Source organism: Arabidopsis thaliana, chromosome 4, assembly GCF_000001735.4.
Source record: "Arabidopsis thaliana chromosome 4, partial sequence".
NCBI lineage: Eukaryota > Viridiplantae > Streptophyta > Magnoliopsida > Brassicales > Brassicaceae > Arabidopsis > Arabidopsis thaliana.
The window spans coordinates 1,610,354-1,635,918 of record NC_003075.7 but is presented as its reverse complement, the minus strand read 5'-3'; the positions used below and the strand labels follow the sequence as shown (position 1 = coordinate 1,635,918).

The following is a 25,565-nucleotide window of genomic DNA, read 5'->3' as shown; positions in this document are numbered from 1 at the left end:
AAGATATTGTTTTAGTGCACGACTTTTTGATTTTTAGTTAAGTAAATTAGGAACAATCTCTTTTACGTTATGTCTCCAAATCTAAACTGATCTCCGAAACACTTGGTAAATGGTTTAGCTGGAAATAATCTCCTTTTCAAATTTATTTTTAGAGGGCAAAATATATATAATTCAATTATCATTAGTTGTCAAGTATCACCGATTTCTCTTAGTTGAGTTATTGCTCAAATCTGTTTGTACACCTTTAGTACTATCCGAGTTGATAATTCATAATACACTATTAACGGTATAAATTCTCCTATATTTGTTTGTTACGAACTAATTATTGCTACTAACACGTCATTAACTAATACATATGTATTCCGATGTAATTATTATTTTTAATCCATAATATAATGTTACCGTGGATTATCTTTTATGGATAGGTTAATAAATTGGTTTCTCTTTTATACCATAACTAGGTCAGTACCCGTGTTACACACGGTATCCTTGGTATTTGTATGTAAATATGTAGTTGTATATAAATATGTAGTTGTATATCATGTACTATTGGTATCAACTAAATATATTTAGTCTCCTCAAACCATATTTTGTTTAGTATATGTAGTTTCCTCGGTTTGTAGTATGGAAAATTTAGTATAGTATTGGTATGTATGTTTGGGTACGTAATTGTATATTTAGTATATGTAGGTGTACACATAGTATTTGTACAATTTTGTGTATGTCATTAACATGTAAATTAATTATAAAATTTGACAATTTAATACTTGGAAAATGTCTTTGTTCAAACTTCAAACTCATAATTATATAAAAAAAAACTATATATATTAATAGATTACATACTTCTCCACTGGTATTAAAAAAAATAAACATTAAGAAAATGGCAAAACGAAAGGCTTTTAATAATTATTCCAATCTGCAAATTTAAAAACGACTAAGTTAGCATGTTATATAATTTTGTACAATGATATTTATTTTATAATAATCAAATTAAATAAATGATACCTGTATAATTAATCTACAAAAGGTTTTGGAATATTTCTTTGAAAATAACATTTGTTGTTTCTTTCTTCTGTTTTCCTTTACTGTCTGTAATAAGAACCTTCAGCCTTGCCTTTGATTTCACTCTAGACATAGCGACATACAACTGTCCATGTGAGAAAACAGGCTTCAGCAAATTTATGCCAACATTGGCTAATGACTGGCGTTGGCTCTTATTGATCATCATAGCAAATGCAACAGATAAAGGAAACTGCTTCCGTCGCATTTTAAAGGGCAATCTATGAGCCGAAGGAGTTAGGGGCATCATGAGAATAAGGACCAGTTTACCAACTCTAGTACCTGTTAATGGACGTCCTTGCACCAGTTTATCTCCAAGTCTGACAATCTGGAGTCTTGTACCATTCATCAAACCTCCATGCAGATCAAGATTACGCAACAACATAACTAGGCAACCAACTTTAATCGAAGTAAATGATTAGGTAATCCAGAAAGCTTGATTTTATTGAAAAAATCAGGCGTATATACGGGGTTATTATCTGCACGTGTGTCAGAAGGATCAATAGAATCAGAACTTCGATAAATCCTTTCTTCACTTGAAAAGAGTAGTAGTTCACTGTCATATACACTTATAAGTAACAACATATAAAGTTATATGTATACTTTTGAGTAATCTCCAAAGTTAATTCACTAACTTGTTAGCTTTGAAAGCATATGATCGTTAATTAAGTTAACATCATCATTGGTGGGACACAAAATAGCTCTGTCTTGGAAAAACGTTAGAGATTTCTCTTGAGCAAAGATTGTACCATAGACACATTTAATGATCGATTCTATAGGGTTGTCTCCTTCAAAAATAAGAATATCATCTGGTATTTGTATCGGAGTTACTCCGTCGTTAGGCTCATTTAGTTTTCCCTCGCCGACTGCAAGGATCCATTTCGAAAATTCCTCAATCTCACGTGCCTCACTTATGTCTATATCTTGGAGAAGCCTCATGTTCTTCGTCAACTTCAAAACTTTGCAATGCTGCTAATGATAAGACGAATTGAGTGATGATTTGACAATCAGTTCCCTACCGGCTGCAACGATGACATGAAGAATTTGCCTAAAATCACCTCCGAAAAGAATAACTTTTCCACCCAACGGCTTATCTTCTGGAGTCGATATAATATCTCTTAATCTCTTATCTAATGACTTAAAACAATACTTACTCATCATAGGAGCTTCATCCCAAATGATCAACTTAGCTGCTGTTACTAGTTCAGCAAGATCAATACCACGTTCTATGTTGCATGTTGAGGTCTCATGAGGAGTTAGAGGAATACCAAACCTAGAATGTGCAGTTCGGCCACCCTTCTAATAACAGAGATGCAATGCCGCTTGATGCAACATTTAAACAAATATCTCCTTTAGATCTTATCGATGAGGATAGAACCTTCCACAAAAAGTTTTTTCATGTTCCTCCAAATCCATATAAGAAAAAAACACCTCATTTGTCATTAAGGACAACATCCATTATTCCATCATATACCTTCTTCTGTTCAGCAGTTAGCATCTTTAACCAATTATCATGTTTTGTTTTCAATGACTCACAATTGTAGTTGCGCTCATCGAGGATCAACTGATTAAAGGCAGGTTCATCGCCTGGTTCAAGCTGAGGCAACATCTTATACCTCCAAAGATCTGTTCCATGCCTTTTTAATATTTTTTGCAGCTCTTGTAAACATAACTGAATCCTGTCTTCGTCAGGCAATATATATTCTGCATATAAATTAATATAAGATTGAATGTACTAAAATATTTATAAAAACATCTATAAAATTGTATATTTAATTTAAAAATAATAATTTAACTAACCTGCACGTTCTAACTGATTTCTTAGTTTCCTCTTAAAATCTTCAGACAGTATCTTCCAAGTGTGTTCCCATACAACGGCTGGGGAACTCAATCTTTCGGAAATAAGCATAATAACAAACAACTTGCAAACATACTTAGGAGAACACCAAAAATTAGCCTCCTCAATACCGTGGATATATTCCTTATCATCATCAAGCAAACCTAGAGCATAACATATTAGCATGCATCTCTGTATGATTCATGAACAACACCCTCGACATAATTTATATGAACAAATCAGAATGCGAAGGTGATATGCATCATCTATCTTTGGAGGTACATAATTTATTCTACCAACAACAAAACTTGGCATCAACCTTCTGCGAAACTCCTTATCTTTACCATTCCACGTATAGAAATTAGGTATTTGTTCATATAAAAGTTTTGCTGCTTCCGGATCACGCTTATTAAGCTCGAATCATGCGGTAAACTGAGTCTCATCATTATTCACTCTATACAAAACAGATTCAGCAGTCTCACCTTCCTTGACATAAACAGGTTGCTTGCCTTTCTCATGGAACGTAAGTTTAGTTACTGATGTTTGTCGATAATGTATAGGATAGCCTTTAATCCTCCACATCGCTTCACATGCAGATACGTATTTGTAAAACGATATTTGAGTTATTTTTCATTAAGACTCTTCTTAAAAATAGTCTCCTAAGTATGTCTACAATAAACTGAAATAAAATAATGAAAAATACCTGCAATCAAAATAATCCTGAACTTGATTTCGTTCTTGTGGATCTTTATTTGTTTCTCCTACATTGTTTTGCTCGGTGACATCTTCTTTTCAATGAGGCTCGACAGAGACGGTTACACGATCAGGTCCCTTGTTAACATACTTGAATACGTATTTAACAGAGACGGATTGGTTACACCACTCTACATTGATGTGAGCCATGTATTTCCGTAACAAGACATCATTGTATGGAACAACATACCGGTTGTCAGATTGAAACTTATTCTTCTCGACGAAACGACCAGTATCTCTGCGTCTATATATTGGATAACTTTCATTGTCAAGAGACGTGTTCTCAACATGGTTCTTTGGATAAAACTTGGAATATTTACCATTTTCCATGCATGGCGAATTAGGATTAACCAATCCGCATGGTCCATGAATCATACATTCCGACACAACTTGATATAGCTCTGAATCTTTTACTTTATCTAGAATTTCGGCAAAGATAATCTTGTCAACGTCATCAACTGTAGGAAACTTGTATCTAGGATCCATCCAAAGAATGATGTGAGCATGTGGAAGACCTCTTTTTTGAAATCCTACTGTATACATAGTTGTTTCGACATAACAATTATGAGTTAATGTCACTTGTAAATTAAAATTCATGAAATATATGTTTAAAAAACATGAAATCATTTCGTACCTGATTTGGTTTTTCCAAAGAGATGATTTTTTGTTAGATCATCCATCAAGTTGTCGAGTTTCATTTATAAATCCTGCAAATGACATCCGACATGTCCTCAGCATTCAAATTTCGCTCTTTAACAAATCTTGTGATCTCTCGCCACTTAGGATTAAATGTGAAGGTTATAAACAGGTCGAGAAAGCAGAAATGTTTACAGGTCGTCATTGCATCTAAGTAGTTATGTTGCATATAAGTTGGACCACGAGTGAAAGATGGAGGAATGATACAATTTTTTCCTTTATTAGAAAGATCATTATCTCGAGCATCAGAAGCATCTTGAACTGCCTGCTTATTGGTACTGCAAAACTTCGTTTTTTTTTTTTTACATACCTTAGCCGATTAGACTCTATCATAGTAAAAGCGCAACCATGAATTGTTGAAGTAAACGCTTTGAGTGAAGGAGGATGTGCTTCTCATATTTTCTCTCTTGTAAACGGTAGTCAAACCACTGCCTCATACTAACATCTTCCTGCTTTTTCTTTCCTTTTGTTGTTTTGGTAGGAGTTTTTTTTATTCCAAGCTTATACCCATCCTCTCATTTTGGAAATAACAATGGATACTGAAGAGCTAGATATGAAACGTGACATTCATGTATTCTCCTTAACTTTCCAGACTTAATCTATAGGACTATATCTCTTTTATATAGATTGTCGTCGAAATCTCCAAGTATCAATGCAGCAAGTTCAGCTACAGATGGAAGGTTATACACTCTCCCATCTTTCTCGCGATGAGATATAATCCTCATATGAAAATTTGCCTATTTTCTCCATGTTGAATCTATCACGGGCAATCCTAAATGCACCAACATGAGGGTTTATCTTGTCCAACATTTTTAGCAAAGCTGCAACTGTTTCTTTCTTGAACTTTGTTTCCCACCTTCCGTCCCACCATTATTACCTTTGATACAATTTTGGATAATTACAAAAGACATATAATAAACAAAATATATTAGCTGCCACAAAATATAATTTCACAAAGTTCAATTGAAGTTAACACTTACCTTATAACTTCAATTCGATTATCAATTTCATTCTCAGTGTCCATGATATGAAGCTGCTAGAATTTTGCATAATCACAAGATTTTGGTTTCAACGCGCCTATCAAGTGATAGTTTTCTCCTTGTAGAGCAAACATAGATGGACCACGTCCCTTTCTTACTTAGCGATCTACCTTGCCCCCAATAGATGTGAATGAAAACAACATGTTTTATGGTCTGATATTTGCTCTAAAATTTTTAGCATCTTCATGGTCGCCTGTAAGCAACCACCACATATATTCAGGTGATTCTTTTAACATAGGTAGAACAATCTGTCCTTGCATACAACATCCTGTAAAAACCGGATTGCTACTCCTCCTTCTTCTATTTAGTCTTTCACCATACCAGAAAATTGCACCACAATGCACACATGTGTGATTCGCATCACTTTCGTCATGATAACATGAATCGCATGAATCGAACAAACATTGATACCAAAGTTAGTCGATAAAATGTTAGATAAGTTTTTCCTTAGTTCTAATATATATAACATATGCTTTAAAATTATTACCGCTAGTGGATGAACTGGCATCGTCTTTGTTTGAAGCTAGCAGTAAATTCCTTGTTTAAATTCCTTCTTAACAAATCTTTCATGTCGAAAATATATTTTGGTCCAACAACCTAATCGCTCGGTGAATCTTTGTCCGACTCATACTCTTCTTGACTACTACAGTCAAATATATGATCATCAAATTCATGTGGCCTATCTGTAGACAAGATATGACATGAAAGTAGCACAAATTAATCAATTTTACACTAATTATATAAAGTTGCAATTTTAAAAAGTATGATTAACATTATACCACTATCAGAATATATTGCTTCAGAATGATCAATTTCTTCGTCATTGAGCATATTGGCACGTAAAATACTTGCAAAATTCTCTTTTTGACTGTAATTTTGTTGAATGTGGGACTCCTAACAATCAACAAACCAAAATATTAAATTTTTTTAAGGAAGTAATGATATAATTTCTGTTAAACTATTAGAAATTAGACAAACATACTAAAACATAATATAAATAGCTAATTTTCAAATATAAATCGAACCTTGCCCATTTGAAACTTTTTTCTTCTTATTCGACATTAATCTAATGGTAGAGACGTTGCATCCTCTCCTAGTACTTTCCGATCTATATGTTATATCCGATAAGAAATTTTCAGAGTCATCTACTCCAAACAATGTATTTACGTTTAGGGTAGTTTGATTAGGAGTTAAGAAGTCTGGTGATCCTACTGAGAAAAACAACAACCAAATAAAGATAAATAAAAATATTAAACTAATATGTATTGTATCTAATAAAAAAAAAATTATACTTAACCTGAAGCGTTTGATATTTTTCTGGTCATTCTTTTAACAGCAGACAACCTTCGAATAGATATTTTGTTAACAATATCATAATTGTTGGTTGCTTTATCATTGGTCTTCTCTCGAAGTGATAATGATATCTTTTTAGTATTGGATAAATTTCCTGCAGTAAAAAATATAAATTTCCTGCAATAAAAAATATAAATATCAACACATGACATATAAAAAAATAATATTCTTATATTTAAAATTTGTATGATAATATTGCATATTCAATAGTATATAAGTTACTAACCTGATTTCCTTTTTTTTTGCGGCAGCTCTTGGAAGAGTTGGATTAAACACTTCTGAGCTATTAGATCCATTGACTATATTTCCTCTTCTGTTTGGTGTATTATAAATTACTCTGTCTTCTTTGAAGTGCAAAAATATATGAATCAAAATAAAGTCAAAAGAATATATGAGCATACTACATGTAAGAGTTGAGTTCATCGAATTAATAGGTCTAATGAGTGAGGAACTCCCATTATTATTTCCAGAGTAAAGAGGTAAGGACACAGGAGTATGAGGAGTCTGACTTCTTTTTGTAAGGTAGACATTGTAATGTCACTAAGCACTCTACCAAACACAGAACTGGCAGCAACTAAATTTTTCGATCCAAGTGTTTGATTTTGCGAAGGAAAGTTGGTTTCATCGAACAAACGTCTTGTTCGTTTTGAGGTTTTCTGATTTTTTTGTTGTTGATCTACATCATTATCTTTTCTTTTCTTCATTGTAAACGACGAACATAAACAAAGAATATTAATTTGGTTTGAGTAGAAAGGCTAAATGTTTCACAAACCAAATAATATAATAAACATAACAATGCTTAAAATTAGGAAACAATATATATGAAAATATAATGTTAACAAAAATATCTACAATATAATTTTATTATGGCGCAACATACGAAATGTATATACTAATTTAGTTTATCTACTCTATTATTGTGCAAATTGTAACACAAATCATAGGATGCTTGATTAAGAAACTCATAGTTGAAATCATGGATGTTTCCAACTTAAAAGATTCTCTAACGTTTTAATGGCATATTCCACTGGACAAATATTTTAATAAACTCTAAGTTTTGCATATTTATTTTCTTTGTTTAATACATGCATATCTAACTCATATTTTAGTTTAAATTTGAAATCAAAAGTTTGATTTCAAATACATTGTGTTACAATCAACAAAATATCTACATAATTTAAATCAAAATTATTAATAAGAATAACAATATCAAAATAGTTAAAATTTTATCTAAGTTTACAGAACTATAGTGATTTAGTAAGCATTAAATAAAACGAAGCATAATCAAAGTTAATATTTTACAGAAATCATGCATAGGAAATGAAATAAAAACAAAAACAAAGTCTTAACAATACATTTTTTAAAGCATAATAGAGAAGATTTAATAAAAACGATGGAAATGGGTCTGGTCTTGATGTCTTAAGTTCTCATCAACAACTTCACCTAGCTCAGCTGGTTGCATTCGTTCAAGAAATTGAGCCCTGAAACAATAGGAAAACAAAAAAGAAATAAACAGCCAAGAGTAAAATATTTTGTAATACACTAAAACGTTCTTACGTGATGTGATCCATGTTAATCTCTAGGTAACTTTGATTGAATATATTTCTTAGAAGCAGCATTATGTGAGATTAGACATTAACAACCTAAAATATTTATGTTTTTATTATATGCATTAGCTATATAAATTAAAGATAGGATGAGAAGAGTGTTAAATTTACCTTCATGATCAGCAACCTTCCAAAATCGAAGCACACATGTTGTAGTATTCATACCGAAGGTCCACTCATAACCAAGGTCTAGACCAAGTTCCCTCCACAAACGCACAAACAAATCACAAGTATATCCAGTTGCAACACATGTCAGAGATTGTCCCCTAATAAGAATATCAAAATTATTTCTCACAAACATCTAAGTTCTATGAATTAAGCCACCTATAAAGATAACAATATTTACTATGTTCCTACATTAAAATATAGAACCAAATAGATGCGGAACTATATAGTCGGAAATACTAACCAAGTATTTTTGAGCTCAAACTCGAGAAATTGAGAAAGTCTAGGATTTTTGGAATCTTGAGGAACATAATCCGGTCTTGTTATATTCTCAACTCTCACGACAACACCATAAGCATCTACAAAAAATAAAGGAAAACATGAAAGCTTTATATTTCCAAATAAACAGACTGCTTATTTTTTAAAAATCTAAATAAGAAAGTCTTGTTTTCGATCATGGAGAAGGAAGCAAATCGGAAAAAGTTATTTGGAACCAATCTACCCACATGAGATAGTTTGGTGTACTCAAGAAACTTGATTTTGAACTTATGATCGGTAAAGGGAGGAGATCCGACGGATGCTTTGATGACATGAATGTCTTCCATGAAAAACCAACTACCTTCTTCGAGAACTCTAGGGATGTCATGTTCAAAGACATAAGAAGGAGCAATGGCATCAATCATTGTCCCCTAAAAAAACGTTTAACTTATGAAATATTAATAGATTAGATCTAATGAATACTAATTAATTTAGACTTACAATCTCGTCGCACAAGATCATGCGGTGTGTCTTCCAACCCTCATGAGGAAGTGATACCCACCAACTTAGTATCTTGACAAACACTTTCCACTCTTTCTTTTTTGGCGAAATTTAAGAGAGGTAAGAGATTCCTTTGTAGTAACCACCTCTATCATATCTCGACATGTTTTTTTTTTTTTTTTCAAGTTAATAGGTTAGAAGAAAGATGAAGAAGGCAAGTAATGGAAATAAAGAAGGGAGGAGATTACTTTTTTCGGTTTATGGGTTAGGATATGTGTATGTGTATAATTTTGAATATTTAGTTTATATTAATTTATTACAAAAATTTATATGCCATGCAAATCTTGTCAATCGAATTTGGAATCTCGATGGTATGCTTTTTATGGTTACTTGCGAAAATTAATGAATTTTGTATGTAATAAAATGTGACATAAGTTGTCATATCTCTTGGATGAGTTGTCAAATCTTGTTATCAATCTTGGAAAAGATGGTAAAAAAAGTTGTCAACAATATAATTCATTGAGAAAGGAAGATATATAAATAAATTGAATTCAATATAGAAGTCAATATTTTTATCTACTCAATTAAAGTACATAATTATTCCTCAAAATATGTATAAGAGCACAATATATATATAATAGACTGAAATCCTATATATATTACATTTAACAGAAGTTAACTTTAACAGTTATATATGTATTGATTCTTTTTAAGTCATAAAAATAATGATATGACTTTGATATACTTATAAACACTAAAACTTACATATTGTCCAAAAGGTTGAACGAGACATATCTCGATTTATAGTCGGTTTCACATTGGCGACAAACAAATGGAAATTTCTTAATAGCCGAGATATTTGACACCACACCCCTTGCATCTAAGTATAGAATTAGATGTTAATAGAGTAGTTCAAAAAAATAAGAACATAAACTACTAATAAAATTTTAATCTTAAAATGATAAGAACATATATTGACTAAAAACTTACCCGTGACATATTCCCAATCCTCAAGACACGGATACTTGAGGTCTATGGGAAAAATAAAATCAAAAAAGTCTCTTTTCACCAGTTCCAGAAGAGGCAAAACACTTGATTCCCAAATAAACTTGATGTGGAAACGAAACGAAGAATACCTAACCCTTTCTTAAGGAACCACGACCCGAAAGTCAGAGATGTGAGACCATGAGCCAGGTTTGAGAAACGGTCGGAAAAGATACTGATAGTTTCCTTGAGGTATTGTTGCATCTACTCGATCACACTGAAATTATTTCCAAATAACTCAACGATTAAATAATTTAAAAGTATCTATTTCAATAGTAACAAAGTAAATTTGGATTAAAAGAATGAACAATCCAAAATTCCAAACCTTTTCATCGTGAAGAATCATGGTCGTAATTTCACCATGACTCTTTGGAGGATGATTACAGATTGACAGGAACTTCACGTTAATCTTCCAGTTAGTCGACTTATCCCTCAAATTGGTAAGTTTGTGAACAGACATCATGTTTTAGAGAGGAAGTTTTTTTTTTTTGAAAGATAAGAGTTTAACCTAATGATTTTATTTGGGGGTTTTGATTTTATATAATTGTGAAAAGATACAATGATGGACAATTGATGTGTAAAAAGAAAACCGAATCGTCCACAACCAATAGAATTTCTTATAGGTTAGAACAATAATGATGACATTTATTTGTTAGGGTATTTTTAAAACTTGTAATTATTTAAATGAGAATCTATGGAAAAAACGGAATAGCTTTGTTTTTCAAGATTCTCAAGATTTGTCTTATTTAATAGGACTGATTTTTTAGTATCCAAAATTTATGATAATTCTGATTTTATTGGGTTTTTTGGTCATAATGAGCAAAAATGTTTATATTCTCAGTAAGATTGACATTGTAATATAAAAGAATGTGTTTCTTAATCATAAATATAACTAAGTTAATAAAATTGTTTAACAAATCGACATAAATGAAAGAAATTTTTTTAATTCCAAAACAACAAATAAAATAAAGATAGTTTAGAACTTAAAAAATGAAAACAACTTCGATAACTTAAAGCAAAGAAATATTAATGAAGAAAACGATCCAAGATGGAGTAGTCATTAAGCATCATTCGCCGGAGTCTTCCTCAGACATGGTCATCTTAGAACACTTCTTCTTACTTGTGGAAGCCTGATCATTTCCAACAACATCATCTGAATCTTTTCGTTTTGATGATGGAGTAGAGGTTGATGACAAATGAAACAACCCGACCCATTTTTTTTTATAAATATAATTAAATATTCCCATAAATATCTAATTAAACCAACCAATAAAATAACAATTAAACCGCAAGTCAAAAATACTATTTTATGAATAAATAAATAATTCGACCAACAAAACCAAGAATAACTAACAATCCTAACCGGGTTCCAATAACCAAAAACACCAAAATAAAACAAACGAGTTCCTAGATCATCCTCTCTTCCTTGCCATGATTTCACGATCACACTTTATCATCCTTGTGAAGACACTTCCTCAGCATCGACACATGAAAGACCTTGTGAAACGCACGCATAACATCAGGCAACTCTAACCTGTATGCCACTGGTCCCACCCTCTCAACAATCCTGAACGGACCCATGTACCTCAGACTCAACTTAGTCTCTGAGATAGACCTGTCCGGACCTCGCAACATGGCCATCTTAAGATACACTTTGTCCCCAACCTCAAACTCAAGCTCTCTCCTCCTCTTGTCAGCATAACTCCGCTGTCGATCCTGAGCTTCCTTCATGTTCAGCTTAACAACCCGGATCCTCTCCGTGGTCTCCTGAACATAATCTGCACCATATATGCTCCTCTCCCCCACTTGGGTCCAGCATAACGGTGTCCTGCATGGCCTCCCATACAACGCTTCAAAAGGAGCCATCCCAATACTCGCCTGATAGCTATTGTTATAAGCAAACTCTACCAGACTCAAGTGATCCGCCCAATGACCTCCCCAATCCAAGACACACATCCGCAACATATCCTCAAGCGTCTAAATAGTCCTCTCAGATTGCCCATCTGTCTGTGGATGATAAGTCGTGCTCATCTGTACCTTAGTACCCATCTCTGCCTGAAAGGCTCTCCAAAATGCAGAAGTAAACTTGGAATCCCTGTCTGACACAATACTCACAGGTACTCCATGCAACTTCACGATCTCGCTCACATATTTCTTAGCAAACACCGCCGCTCCATCGGTTTTTCTGATGGCTTGAAAATGTGCTGACTTAGTCAGACGGTCCACGATCACCCAAATAGCATCTTTGGTTCGCGACACAGGCAACCCAACCACAAAATCCATCGTGATGAAATCCCACTTCCACTCAGGAATGGGTAAACTCTGCAACAGGTCACCTGGCACCTGATGCTTAGCCTTAACTAACTGGCAAACTTTGCACTCTGCAACCCAATTAGCTACATCCCTCTTCATTCTGACCCAGTGATAGTACCGCTTGAGGTCTCGGTACATCTTAGTCGCTCCTGGATGAATGGAAAACATGCTCGCATGAGCCTCACTCAAGATCTCCCGTCGCAACTCCTCATCCTTAGGCACACAAACTCGCCCATGCACAAGGATAGTCCCATTAGCTGCAAACTGATACTCAGAGCCCTCTGCCTTAAAAGCCGCAATCAACCCCTCATCCTTCTCCTGAGCCAACCGAACTCTAGTCAGAAGATCTGCTCGATCCACAGCTTCCAATCCCAATGGCTCTCGTGCCACAGCACACAACTGCAAAGCACCAATCTCACTCACCAAGGCCTCAACACTCTGCCCTGGAGCCGCGCCCACGCGCTTACGGCTCAACGCGTCTGCAACCACATTAGCCTTACCAAGTGGTAAGCTATCTCTAGATCATAATCAGCCACCAACTCCATCCATCGCCTCTGCCTCAGGTTCAGCTCTGGCTGAGTGAAAATATACTTCAAACTCTTATGATCCGTGAACACCTGCACTTTCCCGCCATAAAGATAAGACCTCCAAATTTTCAAGGCAAAGATTACTGCAGCCATCTCCAAATCGTGAGTAGGATAGTTGCCCTCATGCTTCCTCAACTGCCGTGATGCATAGGCAATAACCTTCCCACGCTGCATTAGAGCACAACCCAAACCAACTCCCGAGGCATCAGTATACACCATGTAAGGCTCTCCATGCTCTGGCAATGCTAACACTGGTGTACTCGTCAACATCTCCTTCAGGCTCACGAAACCCTCCTCGCACTCCGGTGACCACACAAAAGGAACATCCTTCCCCGTCAGCTTAGTCATCGGCTGTGCCATACTCGCAAACCCCTTGATGAACCTCCTGTAATACCCTGCCAACCCAAGAAAACTCCTGATCTCAGTGGCATTCGTCGGTCTAGGCCAATCTCTGATAGCCTCAATTTTCTCTGGATCCACTGAAACTCCCTCTGCAGAAACAATGTGACCCAGAAAACCCATCTCTCTCTGCCAGAAACTGCACTTACTCAACTTAGCGAACAACTTCTGCTCCCGTAGCTTCTCCATCACTCTCCTTAGATGTACCTCATGCTCCTCAGGACTCTTAGAATACACCAGAATGTCATCAATAAAGATGATCACAAACTCATCCAAAAACTCCTGGAACACGCTGTTCATCAACCTCATGAACGCTGCAGGTGCATTAGTCAACCCGAAAGGCATCACCACGAACTCAAAATGTCCATATCTCGTCCTGAAAGCAGTCTTGCGAACATCTGCCTCCGCTATCGGGATCTGATGATAACCCGACGTCAAATCGATTTTGGAGAAACAAGTAGCACCCCTCAACTGATCCAACAACTCATCAATCCTTGGCAAAGGGTACTTGTTCTTCACAGTGACCCGGTTCAACCCCGGTAGTCAATACATAAGCGGAAACTCCCGTCCTTCTTCTTCACAAATAACACCGGCGCTCCCCAAGGTGAAGTACTAGGACGAATGAATCTCTTACCCAATAAATCCTCTAGCTGCTTCTTTAGCTCTGCCATCTTTGCTGGAGCCATCCTGTAGGGTGCCTTAGACAATGGCGCTGTCTTTGGTTCCAACTCAATCGTGAAAGGATCAGACCGTGATGGTGGTAATCCCTGCAACGATTGAAACACATACTGAAACTCCTGAACAACCCGAATGTCGCTCACTGCTACCTGCCCACAGACTCCGGCATAGATATCGTCACCAGGTAAGCCTCGCAGCCCTTCTCGATCATTTTCTCTGCCTGCACTGCTGAGATGACGAGACTCCCTGAGGTAGGTCTCACTCCCTGATAAACCAACCTTCCCTCTGGCCGCTCAAAAGAAACTCTCCCACGGTGGCAGTCAAGATGTACTCTGTAATGATCCAACCAATCCATTCCCAGAATAACATCATACAACTCTACATGGCTGATAATCAAATCTGCTGGCAATGACTCCCCTGCAATCTGAATATCTACACCCTTCGCTCCCCCCAGAACCGCTAGAAACTGTCCTCCAGCAACCTTGACGGCTCCAAGTTGCTCACCAGGATCCCCACGGATGTTGCCGCGCGAGGCACTCTCCGGGGGTAATGAAGCAATGCAATGCTCCAGAGTCAAACAACACATGGGCCTCTACACCGCCCACTAATAAGGTCCCTACACAAACCTCATGTGCTAAGAACCCTAACATTCATCACAAAACAATGATATCCAACACAACATAAACAATTCACAAAGTTTGAGTCTCAGAAATCATACCAGTAATCGCTCTGTTGCTGGTACCGCCTATCTCACGCGTAATGTAACCCTGCGGTGCTGCTGCAATATGTGCTAACTGCTGCACTCCCTGCTGCACCTGCGCTCCGTGCTGCACCGCCGGCTGTACCACTGTCACTGCCATCCGCTGCAGCTTAGGACAATTCTGCCTGAGATGTCCCCTCTCCCTACAGTGGTAGCACTTCCTCGTCTCAGCTCGCTGCGTGCAATCCGCCACCTTGTGGTCAAGGCTCCCACAAGAAAAACATCATGCATGACCACCCTGTCCAGCTCTGGAAGGATGATCCCACTTCCTCTTCTGCCCCTGCGCAGGCTTGCCGCCCTTGCTAGGTGCCACCTGCTGCTGAGTCTTCTTCGGTTGTACCGCTGGACTCACTCCCACCACCTGCCTCTGAAGGTCCTCCTCTACCTCAGCAGCCGTCTCCACCAGTGCCGCCTTCGTGGCGTACTGCGACACTCTACACCGCACCCTCAAATTCGGTCGAAGTCCCCTCAAGAACCTCCTCATCTGGGCCTGGTCATCCTCCATGCCCCGACCCGCATACACCAAGAGTCGATTAAACTTCCGGTCATACTCCCGAACCGACCGCACACCCTGTGTCAGCTCAAGAAAACGCGCCTCCATACGATCGAGCGCCTCCCGCGGAAAGTACTTGGCATTAAACTCAGCCATGAAATCTGCCCAAGACATATCCGCCTGCCTCCTCCTGGCAGTCACACTCCGCCACCACAAATGTGCATCCCCCTCTAGAAAATGCACTGTTAGATCCACCCGATACTCCGCCGGACATCTGCTCGAACCGAAGTTCCGCTCAACCTGCGACCTCCAACTGTCGGCCTCCTCAGGACTAGTACCACCAGAAAAATACTCGGTGCCAATCCTCTGCAACTGTTTCATCATCCTCAAATAAGATGGAACCTCCTCAGCAACCGCAGCCCTCTGCTGCACCTCCACCACTCGTGGCGCAACTGGAGCCTGCACTGGTACCACACCTGGTAACCGCTCCAACAACTGCCTGAACAGGCCCGCGAAACCAACCTCTGGAACCTGGGCTCCTCCGGCTGCGGCACCCATCACTCCTGGGCCCTCAGCACCAACGGCATGCACACCGGTACCGACACCAGCTCCACCAGCCCCCACTCCGGCTGCACCAGCTATATCGGCACCAAGACCGTTCCTAACCCCGGGCTCCACAAACTCAGGCTGCGAACCCACACTCTGCTCAACTGTGGCACTGTGGCCATCACTCTCGCCGGTACCCTTGAGGACTCGTCCCCTACCGCGACCACGACCACGACCACGACCACGAACTCCAGCTCCTCTAACCATCTGCGCTACTCAAGAACAAATGGCTAAGAAACTAAAACAAACGAATATATCACAAACAACTTACCGTGGAATCTCATTTCAGGCTCGGAGAAGATGATGCTAGGACTCCAACAACACACAATTGACTAAACACTCCATAATCAATCCTCAATATGCTAACACCCTAGCTCATCCCACATTAATCATCAGGAAAATAATTCATCAATTAATTTTTCTACACATCCTAGAACCGTAATAGCTCTGATACCAAATTGAAACAACCCGACCCATTTTTAAAAAAAATATAATTAAATATTCCCATAAATATCTAATTAAACCAACCAATAAAATAACAATTAAACCGCAAGTCAAAAATACTATTTTATGAATAAATAAATAATTTGACCAACAAAACCAAGAATAACTAACAATCCTAACCGGGTTCCAATAACCAAAAACACCAAAATAAAACAAACGAGTTCCTAGATCATCCTCTCTTCCTTGCCATGATTCCACGATCACACTTTATCTTTACCTGCATCAACAACACAATGAGATGCGTAAGTATTATCATAAATACTTAGTGAGGCGATCCTCCCATCTACGAGCTATACACACAAGCATATACAAAGGTATAATCACGAATACAATACAAACAAACCAGTCATTGAACAATTCACCCAAAACACATTCTCCACACCTACATATCATCACACAAAACAAATCACACAACCCAATCGCTCAGATAAGCTCATGGTCACGCACTCACCTTAACAAATTGATTCTAATAGCAATTAAACCCAGGAGAGACTCTCCTTGCGTCTGAAACAGTCCAGAAACGTCCTACAACAAGTCCACAACCAAAAGCAACCTTGAAGCAAACTGGACAGGAAAAACCAGAAACAAGCAGTCTCAAATACGAAACCCTAAAATACAAGCTAACCGTTAACTATTCAATCTCTCCGGTGAAATCCTAGCTGCAGACGTCACAAAGCTGCCCACAAAATCTCGTGCCGATCGGAAAACAGACAAGACCACGATCTCAGTTTCAATCTCCGCTGGTCCTAATTCGCGTCTGAGAAAACGTGTCTCACGAAACTGCGAATAACTCAACCAATTTTAATCCAAATCCAATTTGTTAACTGGAGAATAACGATAAAGGACTTGGGAATAACTCTACCAAATTTCGTTACCTTTTACCACAATTTGATATGACGAAACTGATTTCTCTCAAACCCTAACGATTCTGCTCCTTCTTCTTTTCTCTCTTTTTCTCCTTTACAAAATGAAAAGTGGCTAACTAAAGCCCTAATTTCGAGTTTCCTTCTTTTATAGGCACACTCTAGGGTTTCCAATTAAGCCAACCAATTAAACCGGATGATTTAAAAACAAACCCTAACCGATTTTCCGGTTCACGGGCGTTACAACAAATCCACATCAGAAAGATCTACTCTATTAGTGAGCATAAGGGAACCCTATATGAAAATACAAAACATATTTTAATAAGACAACCATAAAATATAAATATAAATGATTGGAATTGTTTAATGTTATGAGACAAACCTGATCGATGGAAACTATGGATGATGGATCAACGTATGCATCCGAGTCTTCAAATACGATATCATCATCAATGTTACCGGTGTAGAATATGGCAACAGTAAATGAATCATATCCACCAAATATGTTTTCCCTTTGCATACATAATAGAAACTGGAAAAGCTTCCCTTTCAAACCATTGATCACATCAGGCAAATCAGTTGGGTCTTCGATCTACAGAAAAATATAGATTATTGTAACATGAACGTAGTCATTTTAATCAAAGAGTTTATTTTTTAAAAGGCAATATACCTCATCAAATAAACCATTAAGCAATTCAGGGACAGTGGTGCCAAGAATATCATTTACATGACTATCAAATAACATGCATCTAGCTTCGCCGGTTTGGTCCATAATATGGAGATGTAACCAAAACCTAAAATATAAATAGGATTATTATCTTTTAAACACCGAATTATTATTCAAAATACATTCAATATAAAGCTTTCATAAAGACTCACTTTTCAAGAACAGTTTTTGCAAAACCATTGCATATGCCACACCAAAATCATGGCTTTTGAGGTGTCTTGACATGTTCAAGTTTGATAACTTCCTCTTTGACAACCTTCTTGTTGTGAGCACGATAACAAAAATAGTACCACAAATCCGTATCAATGTCCGAAACAGTACAAACTATTTTGCACTTATCCACCTTCAAATGAATATAATGAGGATTTCACAAACTAAGTTTAAAATAAAATAAATAAAAAATAATAGAAAGGTTAGTAGATAAAATAAATTCATAAATAGTACATCAGTAACTGTAAGGACTTCTTTGATTGTTTGCCTTGGATAATCTCCATCGTCATCCCCAGTTCTTGGAGCATAGAGTCTCTTGTGGGATGATCCCGAACTTCCCAAATTTAACCCATCGGTTGGTAATTTACTTCGCTTAATATTATAAAGAAGCAAATATATTTAGTGAAATAGAAATACAGTTACCTTTCCTTAAAAAGACTCAACTCAGCCAATGTGGAATCAACGAAGACTTGTGAAACATCAAAAGAATTAGAAACACTCCTATTATCTGCGTATAAATAAAAGGACATGTTTTAAAAAATATATATATATATATGTAGTAGTACATATCAATATAATTACCGTTGTAGAGATTGATCTTCGCATATCGGATTAAGCAAACAACAATACCATCGGTTGACTTCTGGCAAGCTTGGTCAACGATCTCAGCATACTTTCGCCAAAGTGTACATGCCAAGCGAGTGTCACTTAAATGGAAAGAAGAAATTTATTAGTAAATAGTAACTAAATAGGAAATATTTAATTAAGAAGGAATATGAATATAGATTGTTGGTACTGCTGATCTCTCAAATGGAAATCGATTTTTTTGGTGGGCTTGTTGTTAGCGTTAAGATCTTGGATTTCAGAGCGATCAACAACCTATGAAAATATTGACTATGGAAGAGATAAGGCATGTATGTTCAAAATTAAAATGTAAACTTTAATCTAACCGTGCAAGATATTTGGGTTAGCGGATCCGGAGAGGATCACGTCAAATTTAGCAAGGGAGAGAAACAAAGCATCAGAGACGCTATCACATGGAGAGACCGTGGTTTTGAAAACAAAACCAATCTTGTATTTCAAGTCAGAAATAGGATACTGGCCACTTGTAGGATTTAGAGTGACGGTCGTAATGATTTTCCAAACACCCTCAGTTAAGCACCTTTTAAACTTCTTGATCTGCTCTCTTCTCACAGCAGCACTCATCTTATCACCCTATATGAATTAAAAATCTACATTAATAAGTGAAAATGATGCTTGCCCACACTATAAGGCTGGACAAAATATAATGTTAAAAATATAATACGTACGACTTCATCAACCAAAATCATTTCGATGGATTCACCAGCCTTTACAAAATATTGCCTCCAAACATGAAGCAATTTAACCTGAATACGCCAAGCGTTCTTGTAAGGCTTGAGAGATTTTAGAAATGAATGTATGAGGTGAAGATGAGTGAGTAGATTGACATGAGGCGTCTGATATTTATAAGAATAAATGCTTAGGTCAAAAACATATGCGCAGAAGATATTATTCGTGGAATTCAAGTTTATTCCATATCACAAATCCCATAATTATAGGAAAATGTTTAGCATTTACCGTAAAAGTGGTTATGTATATATATGGAATACTTGTGGAAAATTTATGATAATTCTAAATGAAGATCCAAACGAAATATTAGATGTATAATTATGGAGAAGTGATATATTTGAAAGCTGGAAACAAATATACGCAATGAATTAAATGAAATTAATGCGATTCGTTGCCTGAAATATAGTCGGAAGATTTTTTGCGTGAAACTAAAAAATCGTATGGCTAGTAATAAATCTATTCAATGGCCAGGATTACACGCGAGAATCCGATTTTTTTAAACGGGATAAAAAGAACCGCGTGTTTTTATGTGAAATATGAAATCAAAATGCTAAAAACAATTCAATTCAATGGCCAAGATTAAACGCGAGTACCCGAATTCTTAAAACCGGGTAAAATAATCTGCGTGTTTTTTTAAGTGAAACTACGAAACCGAACGGCTAAAAACAATTCAATTGAATGGCCAAGATTAGAAGTTATTACCCATTATTTTAAAATCCGGGTCAAAAGGATCTGCGCGTTTCTAAACGGGTTTTTCATGACATAAAATTTTAACCCAATGGCAAACTTGTTATTCCTGAAAACTTCATGCCCACCTCATTAAGTGTACGTCTCAAATAATATAGTAGATCACATTACCCCGTTTCTGAATTGAGTTCCCTCCGGAAAATTGAAAAACTGTTTTATAGCGGTAAAATTTCCCATCGACACGATTATAACCTCTAGTAAAACTGCAAACTTTTTTTTTTGTCAAAAACAATTCAATTAGTTGTGTCTGCCTGGACAGATCTCGGTATTTTATGTGGTGGTCAATGTCGCACTCCATCTATTATCATTTCTTTACAAAGTGTCTTAAGGCCAACAATCCACATGGATGGAGCTAGTTTATGGATGGAGACTTATGGAGAAGAAAGAGGATGGGTACAAATCGATGGGGCTTACTGGGCTCAGCCACGTCCGCGAGAGAGTAGTCCACGTTGCTCTTGTTGCAAATCCCGAGCACACAAAGGAACCAATCGTCCCAAATATTGAAAGAAAAGGTGTTCGTAATGTGTTGTCCATCATTATCTGTCCATCTACATGTTTATATTTTCTAAAACTTGTATCTTTTGCATTTCTGCGTCTACTGTTCTGTCTTTGTTATGTGAAATTCTTGTTTGCTATTCCATCTACATTTTTATATTTCCTAAGTCTTATCAATCTAACATTGTTGTTGGTGTTTAATGAGTTCAGTCTATGTATGTATAACCTAGTCTCTTCACATGTTTACCAAAGCAAAAACAAAATTCTAGAACCGAATCCCCAATAAATGAGTTCCACATGAATTGCTTGTAACAATACATGTTCTAGAAGTCTATATGGTATATACCATGCAGATATATAACTTTGGATATGATAATTTGGACACACATGATTTACATATACTTATTGCCATGTCTAATTTTTTTTATTTTGTATGGCCCACCACATATGCCGCCAGTAACCCATCTCCCCACCCCTCTTTAGTGTTCCAGAGTATTAGGGTTCCCATTCTATCACTATCTCAAGTCTGTTCCCATTTGCGAGGTTCGATCCTAGTTTTCTGGTTTACTTCAAATTTCTTATTTATATTGCTACTTTTACACCACTTTCAGTACTATTCGAGTTGATAATACAGAATGCCCAAAATTATCTGCGAGAAAGGCAAATGTACCCATCTTCGATAAATGGCCCCTACTAGACATTACTGGCGACCACCAAGTGCCTTGACCATATTAGGGGAAATCAATTTGCCGTCCAGCCTCGTCATCAACATTTGGTTAATTTCACATACAGGTAATGTTTTAGTCATGATTGAATCCAAGCCTTTAACATATCTACACCGTCCTCAAAAACTAAGATTAGTATATTAGCAGCTACGTGTCAGGCATCTGAAAATCAGGGAACGGAGGAAGCAAAGCCGCTGTTTTTTCAAGGGAAACTCTTTCTTCTGTTCGACTAGATAAGTCCCCTGTTTTCATTCATATGGCTCAAGAATTTTCTAGTTACCACATGTTTTACACCAAATGCCTCGCCTTCAAAAATCCCTATGCCCTATATCTTTAGAGTTTAGTGTTGGTATTTCATATGTGTGAGCTCCAGGAAGTGATTGATATTTTGGATGGCATAAAAGATGTTTTTTCACATGCTGGTCTACTTTACATCATGCTCCATAGTTGCGATGGATCAATTCCGTGGGAATTTTATACTGAGTACAAGCGAATGTGCTATAAATTTAGTGAAGTCGACTTATTCGGAGATAAGCTAATGTTCCATATTAACGAGGTTGGTCCACGTCATCAAGGAACATACAAAAATTCCTGGGAGTTTGAGGATTACGGTGAGTGTTGGTCGGACCATCAGAACCTCAATGAGTATCGTTGGTCTATGTCATCATATGTGTTTCATAAGTACTGATTTCATTTCTGTTCTTCTTATTGTTCTTCACATTTGCGAAGAAACTTAAGAATCTATGTTTTTATTCATTTTTGTTCTTCTTAATGTTCTTCACATTTGCGGACCACTTAAGAATCTATGTTTTCATATGTTATTCATTTAAGAATCTATGTTTTCATATGTTACGTTATTAAATCAAGTGGTAGTTGACTATTTTTTGGCACAAATATATAAACAAGTTCATCGGCCGTTACCTCGTCTCCAACATTTTCAGGAAATGGTTTTATAACTACACCCATTCTCCCCACTAAGCTTGATCGCTCCGGAATATTAATTATTTATTGAAACTTCCATTTTATTACTCACTTTTGTAAACCGTTTTGCTCAATACAAACCTTTACATAAAACAGCCCCCTATCAACGTCGATCCTAATCTTCCTACTCAGTCAAGCATCCATCCACATTCCCGTGCCATCATTGTCATACCAAATCGTGGACACTCTGCAGACATGTTTCAGTTCGCACCTAAACAAATAAGTTTCCTTGAATTGTTCCAAATATTTATCATTCCTCTAACTTATCATCGTCCCTTTTAGCAAAATATGAAGAATTGCAGGTTATATATTCTAGAGCCAATACTTGCTCTAATAGTTAGCTACGTTTCAGAACAAAGAATAGACGATTTGAAAAATTGGATTAAAGTTGGGCACGATGGGAAATTAGCAGTTTTGTCTGACGAAACGCTAACCCGAGTGCGTCTAGACAAAAGTCCACACTTCATCTACATGTCTTCCTCCAACTCTGTTCATTTCTCTTTCTACTTGAAATGTCTAGAAAAAGGGAACCCTTATGCATCATATTTAACGAACCGGCTGAAAGAAGGACGGTTTAGCTTGAATGTCTTCAGTAGTGGGCAAGAGTGGCCTATAGCTTTCAAATCCAGTTGTGTATAGCCCTGTGAAATATCGAGTTCCTCAAGGAATGAGAGCTTCATGACTGCACTGACAAATCCATTGCCAGTTAGTGGATAGCACATTGCAAGCCTAAGGCATCTCAGATTACTTGATCTGAAAAAAAGAAAATTGTGATAAAATATCAATACTTATCAACTCAGAAGCATATATACATACCACATAACCATATTCATCTTAAATCTTAGAGAACACTGCTTTATCAAAACCACAGATTCAACAACATGACCTCTAACTTGCAAGGCCTTCACACAATCCCAAGGCAACATATCCAGTTAATAAAAACCACAAGCTTTGTTAAATTTTGCCCTAATTCGCCCAATTCCTTCTCCAATCCTGTTAATAATCTGATCTAAACCCTAGAAAGTTTACTGAAACCAACCAAAAATTCTAAGAATAGAAACAAACCTTTGGGCGATGTAGGAGTAGAGAGAATCGTTGCCGAAGTGTACCATGTTGATTTCGACTAAACCACCTTCGCTGAGATCAACGGCGTGACGGACTGTCGTAGTCGTAACCAAAGATTCCGTTGTTTCTCATGTCGATTTTGCGCCACATGGATGGGTCTTTGCAGACGCGTCGCCACGATCTGCATACAATTTGAGCGTTTCTCAGTATCTCAATCGTGCTGAGATGGAGAAGAATCGAAGATGTTAGTTCCGGCGGAAGCTCCGCCCAGTTTCTGGACTCTCCGTCTTTCAACGGCAGAGGATCGTACTGCGACGAAGAGGAGAAGGAAGCCATTTCTGTGGGAATCGGAAAATTGTTGAGATCACAAGTTTACTATCTAGTCCTCATCGCACTAAAAAATCTACGAATACAATTTGTGCCAATTGCTTACTGGCCCAATAAGCATTGGGCCTAGGATCATACAATACATTAGGCCAATATCATAGCGGATTGTTTCGGAAACAGAGCAATGTTGTTTGACTAAAAAAAAAAACAGAGCAATGTTCAAAAATCCAAGAATTAAAGTAACCTAGCAAAGAACTTAGACCATCCCTATTGCATAACTTCTAGTGTGTGTTTTAAAGACTAACCATAGTTAAAATTAAAGACATTCACCTTTTTTGATGTCAAATATGTCTTCCCTAAGACATTTTAGACACCCAAAAAAGCAAATGTCTTTAGTTTTAATCATGGTTAATCTATTTTTACTATGGTTAGTCTTAAAGACATCAATAAAAGGTTATGCAATGGAAATGCTCTTAGTGAAGCTTCTTCTACAATTCGTCTGTGTAGCCACGCCGGATTACTCCAAACCAATACAAATTGAGACGTCCTTCGATAGTAGTGCTCTTAAGAGCATTATTATTAGGAATATTTTTATAATTGATTGTGAAAATTTTGACGTTAAGAATTTTGTTAAAAGATTAAAATTTTGACTGTAATAAAAGGTTCTTAACTTGGACTTTTTAAAATAAAAATATTTTAATTTTAAATATCTTAATAATTATTACAACTTATAAAATTTGAAACAGACATGACATAAAAATTTAAACAAACATGATGTAAACATAAACGAAAACGGTTAGTTAAACTATTGATTTCTGCCAAAAAAATTTCATATATACTCGACCAAATCATATTTCAATTATTGATGCGTACGTTGATCACGAAGTCGAGTTCTAGTGTCTAACATATTTTATTTATTTATTGATACATAATTTGACTAAATAAAACAATATACGTATGAGAATTTCTATAACCATCTTATTTTTGGGTAAATATTCGGGTTTGTTAAAAGAGATAAATTTCTGCGAAAATTTTGAGTTTTCGAATAAAACATTCGGATTTGGGTTCAGGTTCAGGTTTTGATTCGGATTCAAATTTATGAGTTTAAGACCTAATAGAATAAATCTAAATTTTCGGATACGGATTCAGATCAATTTTTTCGGATTATCATGGATTCCAGGGACATCTTCAAAAAGAAGAAAATAGAAAAATGTTAAGAATTAATGCTAAAATCTAGTTTTTTGGCTATTATATAAAAGCTGGTTCTTAGAATTTAAACCAATTATTCATTTAATTTTTCTAAAAGTTAATGTTAACAACATATTTTTTTTACTCTCCTTGTTATGACACGACTGACGGGATAGTGACTTGTGTATAATTTGACATGATGAAATAGTTTTA

General features: G+C 36.5%; 1 protein-coding gene and 6 pseudogenes across 7 annotated transcripts; all 7 read right to left on the bottom strand.

The window, feature by feature from the left end:
* Positions 1-1,018: 1,018 nt before the first annotated feature.
* Positions 1,019-4,192, bottom strand: AT4G03690 (annotated as a pseudogene; the record flags this gene model as incomplete). The annotated part of the gene is made up of 7 exons: positions 1,019-1,446; positions 1,695-1,917; positions 2,065-2,358; positions 2,534-2,763; positions 2,860-3,060; positions 3,379-3,432; positions 3,910-4,192.
* Positions 4,193-5,982: 1,790 nt separating this feature from the next.
* AT4G03680 lies at positions 5,983-7,034 on the bottom strand (annotated as a pseudogene; the record flags this gene model as incomplete). The annotated part of the gene is made up of 4 exons: positions 5,983-6,068; positions 6,411-6,596; positions 6,683-6,832; positions 6,965-7,034.
* Positions 7,035-8,181: 1,147 nt separating this feature from the next.
* AT4G03670 lies at positions 8,182-9,290 on the bottom strand (annotated as a pseudogene; the record flags this gene model as incomplete). The annotated part of the gene is made up of 5 exons: positions 8,182-8,219; positions 8,457-8,611; positions 8,755-8,869; positions 9,013-9,199; positions 9,270-9,290.
* Positions 9,291-10,023: 733 nt separating this feature from the next.
* AT4G03660 lies at positions 10,024-10,773 on the bottom strand (annotated as a pseudogene; the record flags this gene model as incomplete). Its single annotated transcript has 3 exons — positions 10,024-10,149; positions 10,260-10,301; positions 10,639-10,773.
* A 1,004-nt stretch (positions 10,774-11,777) lies between these two features.
* Positions 11,778-16,356, bottom strand: AT4G03650 (annotated as a pseudogene; the record flags this gene model as incomplete). Its single annotated transcript has 1 exon — positions 11,778-16,356.
* A 1,434-nt stretch (positions 16,357-17,790) lies between these two features.
* On the bottom strand, positions 17,791-21,105 carry AT4G03640 (annotated as a pseudogene; the record flags this gene model as incomplete). Its single annotated transcript has 8 exons — positions 17,791-18,108; positions 18,187-18,310; positions 18,877-18,961; positions 19,036-19,160; positions 19,250-19,332; positions 19,444-19,668; positions 19,764-19,868; positions 20,986-21,105.
* A 1,696-nt stretch (positions 21,106-22,801) lies between these two features.
* Positions 22,802-24,268, bottom strand: AT4G03635 (F-box/LRR protein). Its single transcript, NM_001084881.2, has 2 exons — positions 23,838-24,268; positions 22,802-23,525 (listed from the first exon to the last, which is right to left on the bottom strand). The coding sequence occupies exons 1-2, from the start codon at positions 23,882-23,884 to the stop codon at positions 23,306-23,308; spliced, it is 267 nt and encodes an 88-aa protein (NP_001078350.1). The 5' UTR covers positions 23,885-24,268; the 3' UTR covers positions 22,802-23,305.
* Positions 24,269-25,565: the final 1,297 nt, after the last annotated feature.

Excerpts from the sequence above, each read along its gene's own strand:
- AT4G03635 (NM_001084881.2), bottom strand. The coding sequence starts at position 23,884 with ATGGTACACTTCGGCAACGATTCTCTCTACTCCTACATCGCCCAAAG. Across the intron at positions 23,526-23,837 it reads TACTCCTACATCGCCCAAAG|ATCAAGTAATCTGAGATGCC; the intron begins GTTTGTTTCTAT and ends TCTTTTTTTCAG.